At 39.7% G+C, this 13,110-nt stretch overlaps 1 protein-coding gene across 1 annotated transcript; it reads left to right on the forward strand.

The window, feature by feature from the left end:
* Positions 1-8,912: 8,912 nt before the first annotated feature.
* On the forward strand, positions 8,913-12,846 carry LOC311151169 (uncharacterized protein; the record flags this gene model as incomplete). Its single annotated transcript, XM_084201404.1, has 3 exons — positions 8,913-9,078; positions 11,028-11,090; positions 12,041-12,846. 3 exons carry the CDS (start codon positions 8,913-8,915, stop codon positions 12,844-12,846), a joined length of 1,035 nt encoding a protein of 344 aa, XP_084057530.1.
* Positions 12,847-13,110: the final 264 nt, after the last annotated feature.

Here is a 13,110-nt window from a genome sequence, read left to right on the forward strand (position 1 = left end):
TGAAGAGCAGTCTCTCTTCTGACAAAGACAACTTGCTGTTACTCAGAAACAGCAGTATTTGATCTGTGTTTCTTAGTTGTGTTGAAGTAGTGATGGAATTGTGCAGGTCATTGTAACATTTCATTTTTCTTAACCTTATATTGATGGCCAAATTTTGGATAGGGAGGAATTTTTCTATAGGGATGTATCAGCAAGGAGTCTTAGGAGAATTTTCTCCTTCCTTCTGGAGCACTGATCACAGATCACCCATTAAAATCAGGTGGAGATATCCCATGTGATTAACAAGCTGTTGCAGAATTTAGTGGACTCTAATCCTTCCTGTCTTTTTTTTATTACATTGCCAAATGGCAGGAGAACATCCCGCAAGGCCTTACCATATTCCAGATTGGAATAGGGAAATTTTATTCTGTCCTACAGAAATAGGAACAGAGTGTGAAATGGACTGTAAAGATATGTGCATTTATTGCACACGGGTGGAAACAAGGGGAGCCCAGGGCATCTCAGATTGATTCAATTCAGTCAGAGCAGATGCATGCATGTATGCTCTTCAGTGTAGAGCTTTCACATCGCTTTTTCACTCATTTCTTCACCTGGGAGACTCTTCTTTGTATTTCCAATATGTTAATTTCTCTGTGTAAAAAATACATTTTTATTTTCTCACAGAGATAATGTGAATGTACAAAATCAGAGTTGAGACAGTACATGGTGACTGCTGGCTATGTTACATAGATCTCATTCTTTTTATTCATATAGCTGGACTTAGAAAATGAATAAATTGTAATGTAAATATATTGAAGTGGTCTGGATCCATGCTTCTTGTACACATTCAATTGACAATGGGTTTTGACCAATAACTTCTTCAAAAAGAAAGAGAAATCCTTACTGGAAGTGACAGAGAAATCGTGTAGACCAGAGATGGATTTTTGTCTTGCTGTCATCAGTCCCCATGGAAGAAGAAGAAGAAGAACCTGACTTGATTAAGGTCAGTTCTGGCCAGCATGCCAGATATGCAACCCATGATTTGCATTGCTTCAATTCTTCTGTGTCATGAAGTTGATCTGGGAGAATAACTTTTAAAAAGCCACCAGGAAGAAAGAGGATCCTGATATTTGTAGCACTGATAGTTTCTGCTTGCTTGCTCTCACTGAGGATGACAAGAACTGCTGGGAATATGGAAGGAAGTAGACTCAATATGATTCAGAACTGATTTGCTATGAATGTCTTTACAGTACTTTATCCTATGCTGCTGATTAGGGGCATTACCTAATGATTAGGATAGATCCAAGGGTATTCTTTGACAGTGGGCACAATCAGCTTTGTCATGGATCTGTAATATATGAAAAACAAACAAGGGGCTAAACGCCAGGCATTTTAACAGCAATGTAAAAAAGCCTTATTTTAAAGATGTATTTGTTCCTACTACTATTGTTACCTCCAGATTTTTATTTGTCATCAGTGTTTTGAAGCCCACTATTAACTAGGTTTTGTGATTTCATAACTTTGTAGCCACTTCTGCAAAGCCCAGGTTTGTGGTTTTGATTTTAAATTACATCTTTTTGACAACTGTACATTTCAAATGCCTTGTATATAGCTCAGCAATAAGGCAAAGTCTGGTATGCTCAGCCAAATTGTGTCCTGCATAGTAAATTTTATTGCTTGTGCTTTCCCATAGCAATGGGAGATGATGTAAACTAGTTAAGAACTGGAAGTGCACACTGACATTTGTAGTGATTCAGCTGAAAGAAAATGCACAGGGAAGTCAGTGAAAAAGCTGCTTGTATATTTCTCTTGATGTTTAAGCCAGCCATTGCTGCTCAGATTTTTAAAAATAGATAATTCTAAATAAGCATTTAAACACAAGGAGCAGACTTCCAAATGCAGGCATGGATGCACACCCTTCCCCTCAAATGAGTAAGCCTTTTGTGTTTCTTACATGCCCATTTTTGTGGGTACTTGCCACGTTCAGGCCTGTAAAACAATGAGATGCACGTACAGTGCGAGTGAAGATGATGCTTTTCATAATCACATTCTGCAAGACTTGTTCTAAATGCAAAAAAAAGGCTGGAGTTGGATTGCAGTGCTCACCTAGAAACTTTGCTAGCTAGACCCGAAGACATTATGAGGTCCACACTTACATACGCGTCTTCGCTGAAACCTACTTCCTTCCAGTGCTCGGTTCTGTGGGGTGCTGGAAAAAAAAGGTTTGGGGATCTTTCTTCTGACATGTCAGTGCTCATGAAGGCTCTTCCCATGTATTAGTGCTGGTGCCTTAGCCCTAAAAATGAACAGAAATGTTTGCATATGGTTTTGGATGCAATAGGTTTTTTCTCAAGAAGTGAATTTCAAAGAGATAAAAAGAAAATATTTCATGGTGCAGATTACTCAGGACAGTTTTACATATAGTACCCTTCATGTAGACATGGTTGTTTTGTAATGCTCTCTCTGTCTTTCATTGCAATATGACCTTGCAACAGATTTAAGATCAAATGTAGTAAGACAGGCCAAATTTATACTATGCCATAGTCTTTTAAACAAATTACAGTGAAATGAAAACGCATATTATTCAACAATTAAGACAAATATTTACTTGGGAGCTAGCCTCACTTCAGAGTCTGTTGGGAGGAGTTGCAACTAAAATGTAGAAGTTTGAAGTGTAGCAACTCTTGCCCTGATTCTCCTTCTGGTGACAAAACTTATATATAGATCATCAGAAAGCTGTGATAGCAACATCTGTTCTTTTCCACTTGCATGCTTTAAGTTACTATAAAAAATTCTAGGGCAACAACTAAGAACGTTTGTGCCTCATTTTGATAAAGCCCAGCCAGAGCCTTCCTGATGGCCTGCTGAGCAGATAACCTCAGACTTTTTGCATGAGATGCAGTAAAATATAATTGTCCTCAAATGTGTTCCCACTGAGTTAGGAAATGCCAAACCATAATTGCATCCAACTCAGAACATTTGATGTATAAAATAATAAGATTGTTTTACAAGTGGCTCTTGCCATGCTAAATTTCACATTGAATTTTAGTGGTCAGCATAAGAACTGAGTTCAAAGACAGACTTCTCAAATGTTCCACATTTTAGTTGTCTTTTGGAAATAATTATATCACAATTTTGGAGCCAAAGGTCTTTAGCCATAACTAACACAGTACCTTTCTCTGACTGCCTTTCTGCTTTTTTTTCTACATGTGTGGCATTTGTATGTAGCAGATGCCTTCTAAACGGTCTCTAATTTAAAACTCTTTGTTGTAAATAATAGGGATAACTTGCATATATATTTTATTTTGGTGTTTTGTAACATTACGCCTTCCATACATTGCTTTGTGCATCTCACCCTGTGTGTGTGCTGTTACACATGTTGTAAATGAAGTGTCCTGGCTGCAGAGCAGAGGAATTGGCTGTTGACAGCTGAAGTACAATGTATAGGACAGCAGTAGCTTGATGTGCATTTCTTCTGGAGTAACTGCATTGCAAGGTTTATTTACTCTTTGAATGTTGTTTGTCAAATGAATCTATTTTCTGGAAATAAGTACAAACTTACATTCCTATTATTTTTCTCTTATTGTACATGGTTGAATTAAATAATATACAAAGCTGAAGTTCCTCATCTGTGTCTTATAAAACTTTATGTGCTGTTTTAAAATTGTTGTGCTTTTTTTTTTTATTGTCTACGAAATTTCCTTCGTGATGCAAGAATGGATCAACTGTCATATTTCTTCTAGTATTTTAAGGAAAAGTCACACCATCCTCTCTTGTTTTCCCAGTAACAGCTTCAGTACTTCCCAGCACAAGTTCATTTTAACAACACCCGAGCCTGGTTCAGGTATTGAACTCTTCATTGTTCAGCCAAAGCCCGTACTTGTTGCTGTCTCAGCCTGTGATTACTGTGCTTTACCTTGTCCTGGCAGAGGCTTCACACAGTACCCCTTGCAATACATGTAGGTACAGCTTCTGTGCTAATTAAGCTCCTGCTAACAGAGGATGGTGACTTAGGGCAGGTAAGGAGGATTTACTTTTATTTTCTTTGGAACAAAAGCAAACCCATTTAACTGGGTTCACCCAAAAGGCATGTTCTGCACATATGTATGAACAGGCTTGCTTGCCTGCTTGATGGAGCAGTGGGTAACAGCTGGGGATTCAACTTCTCTGATTCAGGGAAGTTTTCTGTATCTCCTTATTCTGACAGGACAGAGGGCAACATCTGAAAGGTGTGCCTGTGTCCTTCCTGCTCCAGGCTGTGTCAAAGATTGCGTTTTGCTGAGACACACCAGCTTTAACAAAGTAACATACTTTGCCGAAATCTTTTCATCAGAAATGTTTTGACAAGTTCAAATGCTGGCACTATAGTTGGTTTGCTAAGGCTCTTATATTTCTTGGTTCTTCTCACAGCTGAGAGTTTCTGCTTCCCAAGGTTGCTGCTGTACTGGGATGTGTGCTGAGTGCTCCAACATTAAAGAGAAAGGCACAGTTTGAGCACTTAGTGAGATAGATTGGATGATATAAAAACATACCCTAAGCAAACACTGGAGCAGGATGTAGCAATCAATAGGCTTTCTAAGGACCCTGTGGTTCATCTGGCCAGGGTGAGCTCATTTGTGCCTTTTATTTCATGCTTGGGCAGTCAGGCTAAATCCTGTAGATCATTCTGTACTTTCAGCTTCTAAGTTCCTTGAGAGTTGATCTATCAGATGGAGCTTTTAGTTTGCACAAAAATAGCACTGCTTGTCTTAGATTTTTTCTGTTGTTTAGTTTTTTTCCAAAGGCTGCATAATGATCTGTGCTTGCTAACAGAGACAAGGACTCAGGCCTTTTCATGTTCCAGAATCAAAGGAGAAACAAAAAACTCAGCAGTGAAAAACAGCACGCCATGTAGTTTGTAAGGAAAGCACACAAATACTCCTTATACAAGTGAATGTGTTTCTCAATGCTTTACAAAATCTAGTTACTCATATCTACAGGATATGTAATTGTGAGAATATGATAAAACTGTATAAACTGTTAGCACACTTTTTTGTTAATCTTAAGTCTCTGTTTAGTTCGCTGCAATCAGAACTTGTCCAGTGCTTGGAGCTGAGAACTCACCTACTGCCACTATTAGGTATTTAGGCTCTGATTTCAAAAACCAGACAAGTCTGTGTGTGTGTACATGTGTTTACACCTGCACCCCCTTTGTAGACTCCATGGGGCATCCCCAAATGTCTCTGCTGGCACCTACAGCAGATTGCACCAGACAAGTAACCCACATCCATCACACCTTCCCTCTGTGTACATGACATCATTGTCTGTTTACAACACATCATTACATCCTACATTTCTGTTGTGCATCTTGGGGGAGGGGAGTGGGGGAGTGTGTATGTGTGAGTGACACCTGGACAGCATTTATTTGAGTCATTTTAATGTTTTAAGCATTCAGAGTGGGACACCTGCATTGGCAGCCAAACCGCTCTGTGGACAAGCGGAGGTTGGAAGGTGTCCATCGCATCACTGGTGTCACATCAGTGAAGTTCAGAGGGGCAGATCTGAGAGGAAGGAGTACTACTGCTCTTCAGGGGCTGAGTTTCTCTCTGAACACACGGTGAGGTAGAATTTATCCACTGTTTCTCCCAGGGATTTTTTTTTTCAGGAAAACTGAAACTGCTTAAAAGGAAAGGAGGAGCCCCAGGTGCACCATGGCCTCTTCCTATAAGTACACCCCAAACTTGAGAGATACTCACTGAAAAAGTGTCTAGAAACTGCTCTGCTAATAAGGTCAGGTATATCTAATTAACCAGCATGGTTGTTGATGTCATATTCATCTCCTAACAAAGGTAATTAGCACAGTAGCCAATCTAAAAACCTCTGCATCTCCTGCCTTTCAGATGCAATGTTTTTTAAGAACAAATGATGAACTCTTGCTCCCATGTAATTATTTTCAAATCATTATTCTGTGATGAGGCAAGGTGCTAAAAATCAGCTGAAGGAAACATTTGTCTTCAATGCTATTTCTCTGTCAGTTTTCTTGGTTATGTGTTAAAAATGCATCAAACCAGACTAACTGCAGAGTCTATCAAGGTATAGGTAGCTAATGAATGACGTTATTCTTAACTGGCAGGATGTTTTTCAATTACTCCAACTTTTAAGTGAGAAAAGAGGCTGAGGCTAAGCAGGCTTAGAAAATTTCAGACGGTGCTTAGTGGGTAAAGAGAAATGGATTGTTCATTGTGGTTCTCGTTTCTTCTCAGTTAGCATAGCAGCAAGATTAATTTGGCTGCAGAAGTTCAAGTAGAGCAGTGAATTGCTGCCTATGGTCCCTCCTTTTCCCCAGAGTGAGGTGGACACGATGGCCCAGGTTCAAGCCAGGGCAACTCAACTCTTGCAATATTTTGGTGTCACCACAGGGTGGTGGTGAAGATCTTACAGAAAACTTTGTTTCTCTGCTGTGCTGAGGGAACGTTCTTTGATGTGTGCACAGCACACGTGTCACATCTTTGCAGTGTGGTGACACCCTCAGACACTGTTTGCAGTCACTTGAACCAACAAGGGTTCAAGTTGGTTGACACATTAACTCACGTTACTTTTGGTTTTATCCTTCACTGTTGATGATCAGCATTTAGGGAGTTGATGATAAGCTCAGTTGACTTCCACTAGTCCTTAGACAACAGCAGTTCCAGTAGTTTCAAAAAGACACAGTTAAGAATTGAGTTATGGCTTTTTTCAAATTAGTTATCACTAATACATCATTTAGTAGCCCAATAGCTTTGACTGTTGTTTGAATAGCTAGATTGGGAGCCTGCTAATTACACATGAAAAACTTTGTAATTATTTTTATTCTAGGTTTAATTTAACCTTGTTACTTATTTTCTATAAACACCTAATAATTGTAATGCCACATTCTTAGCATTTTTTGTTTTAATTTCTATAGTCTTTGTCCCTACATCTATTGTAAATTAACTGATTCAGAAATTACCTTCATTACATATTTTAGCACTACAATAATGGTGTGAGACATGTCTTCCATCCCTCAAATCATCCAACCTGTCAGAGGCTAACATTTGTGTGATATATTTGTACAAAGGAACAGGAAATCAAAGACTTATTGATCCATTTTAACAATTCCTTTTATGTAACAGTGGTAAAAGCCAAAGTACAGAGCATTTCAGCTTAATATTGGAATAAATAGAAAGATTCCACTTTAAACCTCTGTTTTAATTATTGAACAGCTCTCAAAATTAAATCACTGACCTTTGAGAATTTAGTGACCAAACAAGTGCTTGTCCTCAAGGCACATATTGGAGTGTGCATTCCTTGACGTGAAGTTTCTACACTCATTTTCAAGATGTCCAAGAACACTGCAAGTACCAAGTGAACAAGGTAAGAACAAAGGTCCTATATATATGATGATAATGTCAGGTTGTAGAGAGGAGTGCAGGTATGGGGGACCAACCACAGTGTCTATTCTTTAGGCAGGAAATGCTTCCCTAGACAACTGGGAATGGGGTTCTCTGTAAAGGGACAAGGACTGTCAGACTGCTCCGTAGGATGCATCATAACCTATGATGTGTCATACAGAAGTGTCATACAGAGCACTTCTTCCTTTTGAATGCTTATGGAGTCCTTTGACTAAGGCAGCAAATATTTATATACCTCAGAAGGAGCGATTGCTTTATCTATTTTCACCTTTCTTCAGTGCCAACAGCAGCAGCAGACAAAGTGGGATTTTTCTGGTTGGTGATCAAACATCTCTGAGTAAATCCATTGCCAAAGACACCATAAATCATTTCTAATAATGGTTCAAAAACAGAGAACTTTTCTAAACACAGAATAAAAAGATTAAGGAGCATGTCCCAAAGCAAAAGTCTTACTCTATAACTTAGTTTAAGGGTGTAATTATTCTTTTGGTGGACATACTGGTGTCTCTCTACATGGTACTTGTGTGCATTGTTTCATGAGAGTGAGAAATTGTGGTGAAGGGATTAAAGAGAAGGCATAATTTTTTAGTTAATGCTAGTTAATATTGCAAAAGAATATGGATCTTACTCCTCATTAATAAAAGAACCAATTCCAAAGCTGCATTTATGCATATTAACAATCACTTATACCTGTTTAAGTACTTAACCTATATAGCTGAAGCTTCTGTGCATTACACGTTTCTGGATATTAATTCCAAATAAAATAGGTAATAATTTTTTTGCTTTTTATTCCTCAGTCTAATCTCTTCCCAACAATTGCTCTTACACTCAATTAAACCAGCTGTGTCCAGGATTAAGTCTTAATGTATTTCAATGGGCCTATATTAAAAAACATAATATAGGAGGGACTCTCTAGTGAAAAGATAAATATAAGATGGAATTTTAGTGGCAAAGTTACATGAATTGGAAGCATCCAGCTAAAGACTTGTTTTTGCCAAAAAACTCTCTTGATCCCTCATACCTTTGCCCTCACCTCACTCTGCTCCAGCTCTAACCCCTGCTCTGAGGTCATTCAACTTATTAACCCAGTAGGGGACTAATTTGACTGAATAATAATAAAAAAAAAATTGAAAAATTTAAAAGGGATTGCTTTGTGCTGAATGACGGGGTTGAATTGCCTTAGCTCACCTCCCATGACACTATCTCCTGGTACAACCATGCAGTCACAAGTAGGTGCTGGGAGAAATGTGGATGGAGAAATGTGTAAAGCTAATATTTTAAATGTAGAATGATACCAAGACTGATATGTCCATTAAATAATTATTTAAAGTAGCATTTGGTAGTCTCCAGGACTGTAATTAATGCTATAGAAAGATTTATAAATAAAAGAATAGACATGGTGAAACCCCATTTCCTTATTTTCCTCCCTGCACCACCCTGCATTCCTTTCTAAGGTAGACATAGACAGATGTACTTTTTTTCTTCTTAAATATTTCAGCCAAAGTCGTATAACCTATCTAAAGAATGAAAAGCTGGATTGTACTGCTGGCTATTGTAGTCAGCACAACAGAAACACAGAACCAGGACATCTGCACCCAAGGGTATCCTGGCATTCCTGGCAATCCTGGGCACAATGGCATACCTGGTCGGGATGGACGTGACGGGACAAAAGGAGACAAGGGAGATACAGGTACTGTGTTCAGAATGAATGATTTAATATATCAAATGCAAATCCATTCACTCCCAATTTTGTCTGTAGTTACTCTGCATGAATGGGATTATTCTGCCTAGCCTTCAGAAAACATTTCAGACATTTGTCATTTACCTCTTTGAAGAGGGAAATATAAAAAAAGGCTTAATGAAAGCAAGACAGCAAATACTATGGAGATGTCAGGCTCATGGGATGAAAACAAAAGGAAAAAAGTCTTTACTTTCTATCATGGGAATGTTTTCAAGTGTATTTGAAAATTTTAAAGCCTGCACACCTACTCCTACTCCTCTAAGATAGAAACTATATTTCTGCAAAGAGCTTCAAGCCCACTAAACAAAAAAGCAACAACTGATACCTTGTTGGTGTAGTAGGAAGTATGCAGTGGTAAGAAGACTTCTCTTTCTTATCTAAATTATACATTGGTAGGACTTGATTCTGAGTATGCCTACTTGCTGTAACTCAAGAGTCACTAGAGTAAGTTCAGAAATGGAGACTATTGAACAACAATATAGGACTTATTTCTGCTCTAGCAGGCTATAATAGAGATTTTTGTGAGCTATAAAAGCCAGAGATAATCTCAGCATCCTAAAGCTAATCACCCCCATAATACCTTAAGCCTTAGGTTAACAATGGCCTTTGTATCCATGCTGGAATATCAAGGCCAGGGTTGCACAAGGTGATAAATCTGCAGGCATGTGGACATATAACACTTCATAACCTTTTAATATTTAGAAAGAAACAAAGATTTCCATTAGCATCTTAATAGGCACATACATTTAACTGCCCTCTTTTTCTGTATGTGGGGTTCCAGAAAGGTCTGAAAAAAAAAGAACCTAAAACTTTCATATTTTCATTTATTTTCTAAAGGCCCATCCTGCACTCCAGTGAGTTATCATGATACCATTAGATTCTGATAAACTCTCCAACATTTTTCCTAAATTCATCTGTTATGATGACTGTATTGACTGTTCTTTGTTTGAATAAAGTGGGGTGAATGCACCATTCTTTACACTCTATATAGATACATCTTTGTGGTTTAATACATGGGAATTAATTTTTTTCCTTACCAAGTCAATGAAATTTCATCAGATGCTGGGATGCACCCAATGCGCAGGAAACTGCTGAAGAACTGTTCTCTGGTCCATATGACTGGAGAGCTACTCTTGGAGTATGATTACAATTGAACTGCCAACTCTGTTTTCTTCTGTTGCTGCACTCGGGATGTATGCAGTTATTTGATCACGGACCTCTTGGGCATCTGTACTACCTCTGTACTATAAAAATCACTTCCATAATTGCTCTCTGTAGAGCAGTGGAAAGTCCATGTCATGCTAGGTACAGGGATCAAGAGTGTGAATGCCTTCCTCAGCTTTATAGGCAATATTATTCCACTCTAAAGATCCATTGCCATCAGTTAAACTCCTGCATGTCTCTTCTTGAGGTGGGACTTCACCATTCTTAGAATCACAGAATCATTACAGCTGGAAAAGGCCTCTGAGATGATCTAGTCCAACCATTAAACCAGCACTGCCAGGCCCACCACAAAACCACGTTCTTGTTTAACTGCAAGGCTTCCTGCCCCAACAATGCTTCTTGCTGAATTTCCATGGATGGAAGCAACAAGAGAAGTTTTCACACTGGTGATCCTCGCCAGGTTACAACAACTGTACACATCTCAATAACTCACCTCTTTATGCCAAGGATTTCATCTGCACCCCAAAAGCACCATCCTCAAGCAGCGTTTCTCTGCTCTTTGTCAATCTCTCTGTAAGATAAAACTACCAGCAGTGGCAGACGCTAAAAGTCAGGAATAAGGGTATGCTTTACATTACTGTTTGGCCAGGCTTGAGGAGTAAGGATTAAAGGACTCTTTCCAAATTTTCTGGTAATTTGTTTAATGACTATCTGTGCTTTTATTTCTGTACTAGGTGAACCAGGAATTCCTGGAAGTCCAGGAAAAGATGGTGTCAATGGAGAGAAAGGTGAACGAGGTCAGAGAAGTGCTTCAATTTAATATTTGTCTATGAACTGCTGCCCTTTGTGTTTGTGCTGCCCACTGCTGTGTTTGTGAACTCATCATACAATCTCATCTATTTTAAATTCTCTCATTTCTAAATTGAGAACAACAAACTCTACAAAAAGCATTATTCCAAACATGAGAAGCCAAAGGCTGTTGAGCAGAATTGATCAGCTTCTTTTCTTGATGGATTGAGCCTATGTTTTTTACGGTGCCTTTTGTCTATCAACTGCTAAAGTGCCTTTCACATCATGAGATCTTCACCTTTGAAACCTTGTGCAGCAACCAGAGCAGTTTTGAAGGCTTTGATCTTCTGATCAATGTTGGATGAAGGATAAATAAAGCATAGGGTGGCAAGTAACCAGGACAAAACACCTTTAGTTGTGCTGCAGTAGCAACCTATGTAACCCAAGAGAAGTAGAAATTATACGTAAAAATTATATAAACATGTGACAGTTCAAGTCAAGTTCATGGTATTGTAAAAAAAACCCCTTCCTCTGATTAAATTGTGAACCCTCTCACCCATTCTGTACACCAAAGGCTGTAAAAAAGTGCGGACAGATGGTGCTTTTATATGAGATCATGTGAGCTGTCAGTGTTATCATCAGCCCATAGACAACCTTCCTTTCTTTGAGCTTATTCTTGCTGCTGCCAGCCAGAGCCCCTGTTTTCTAACAAAATAGCAGGCTCTTCAGACATTATGCTTATCCTGCACTTTAATGTATGAGAGAAACTGTGTGTACAGTGCGCATAGGGGAGTATGCACAGTGGAGATGCACACCTGCACATGTATCTCCTCATGATGAACCTCAATTTGTGCCTTCCAATGGAGGATCGCAAGAAAGTTGTGGAGTTGTTTTGTTTTGCTTTGTTTTTATTATTTTTTGGTTTTGGTTTTGTTTTGTTTTTTTTTTTTCCCTTTAGGAACCAATGGGACTGTTGAAGAGAAGGGGAACAAAGGAGATAAAGGAGAAAGAGGACCGCCTGGGAAACTGGGGCCAAAAGGATTTATAGGATCAGTGGGTTACAAAGGTCAGAAGGGAGAGCTGGGACTGCAAGGACAAAAGGGGTTAAAAGGAGACATTGGACCCACAGGTCCAAAAGGGACAAAGGGTGAAATTGGCCATCCTGGAAGAGTTGGTTTCCCAGGGCCGATTGGCCCGATTGGTAATCCAGGTCCTAAAGGTAATACTGGAGGCATAGGACCACAGGGTAATCCAGGAGTTCAGGGGGAAAGAGGCTTGAAAGGAGACAGAGGAGACAAGGGGGATGTAGGTGCCCCAGGAGTCCTGCCAAGGAGTGCTTTCAGTGTTGGCCTTACAGCCAACACCAAGTTTCCGCCTCCGAATCGCCCGATCAAGTTTGACAAGGTGCTGTATAACAGTCTGAATGACTTCAACTCGGCTACTGGCAAGTTCACCTGCAAACACCCCGGTGTTTACTATTTCACCTACCACATCACTGTCTACTCGAGGAACGTGCGAGTAGCTCTCGTTAAGAACGGCATCAAGATGCTGCACACAGTGGACAGGTACCAGAGCGGAGAGGACCAGGCCTCGGGAGCTGCCATCCTCGAGCTCCAGGGAGGAGACGAGGTGTGGCTGCAGGCCCACCAAGGAGAGACTTTCAACGGGCTCTTTGCAGATGGCGATGACGACACCACCTTCTCCGGGTTCCTCCTGTTCAGCACTGCTGCTGACCCACTGGAGCCGCTGCTGCTCACCCCGTAGCTCCGCGTTATCCCTGAATGCCCTCCCGAAGAAAGCTGTTATCTGCTGGGCAATTTCTGCTGGATGCAACAGAAAGTGCTCGGTTTCAGGAACAGCTTCTGCACAAGAGAGGACAAGTCTTCAGAATCTACAGTGCTGGGCTTAAAACCATCTTTAGTGGTTTGGTGACTTACTGTAGGCATTCACAGGGGTGTGTACCCCAGTTGTGAAGAACAAATTTTAAAGCAAAGTGGGGTGAAATAAAAGACAAAAGTTCTGGAATTA

Source organism: Fringilla coelebs (genome assembly GCF_963513975.1).
Source record: "Fringilla coelebs genome assembly, chromosome: 2".
In the NCBI taxonomy this organism is placed as follows: domain Eukaryota; kingdom Metazoa; phylum Chordata; class Aves; order Passeriformes; family Fringillidae; genus Fringilla; species Fringilla coelebs.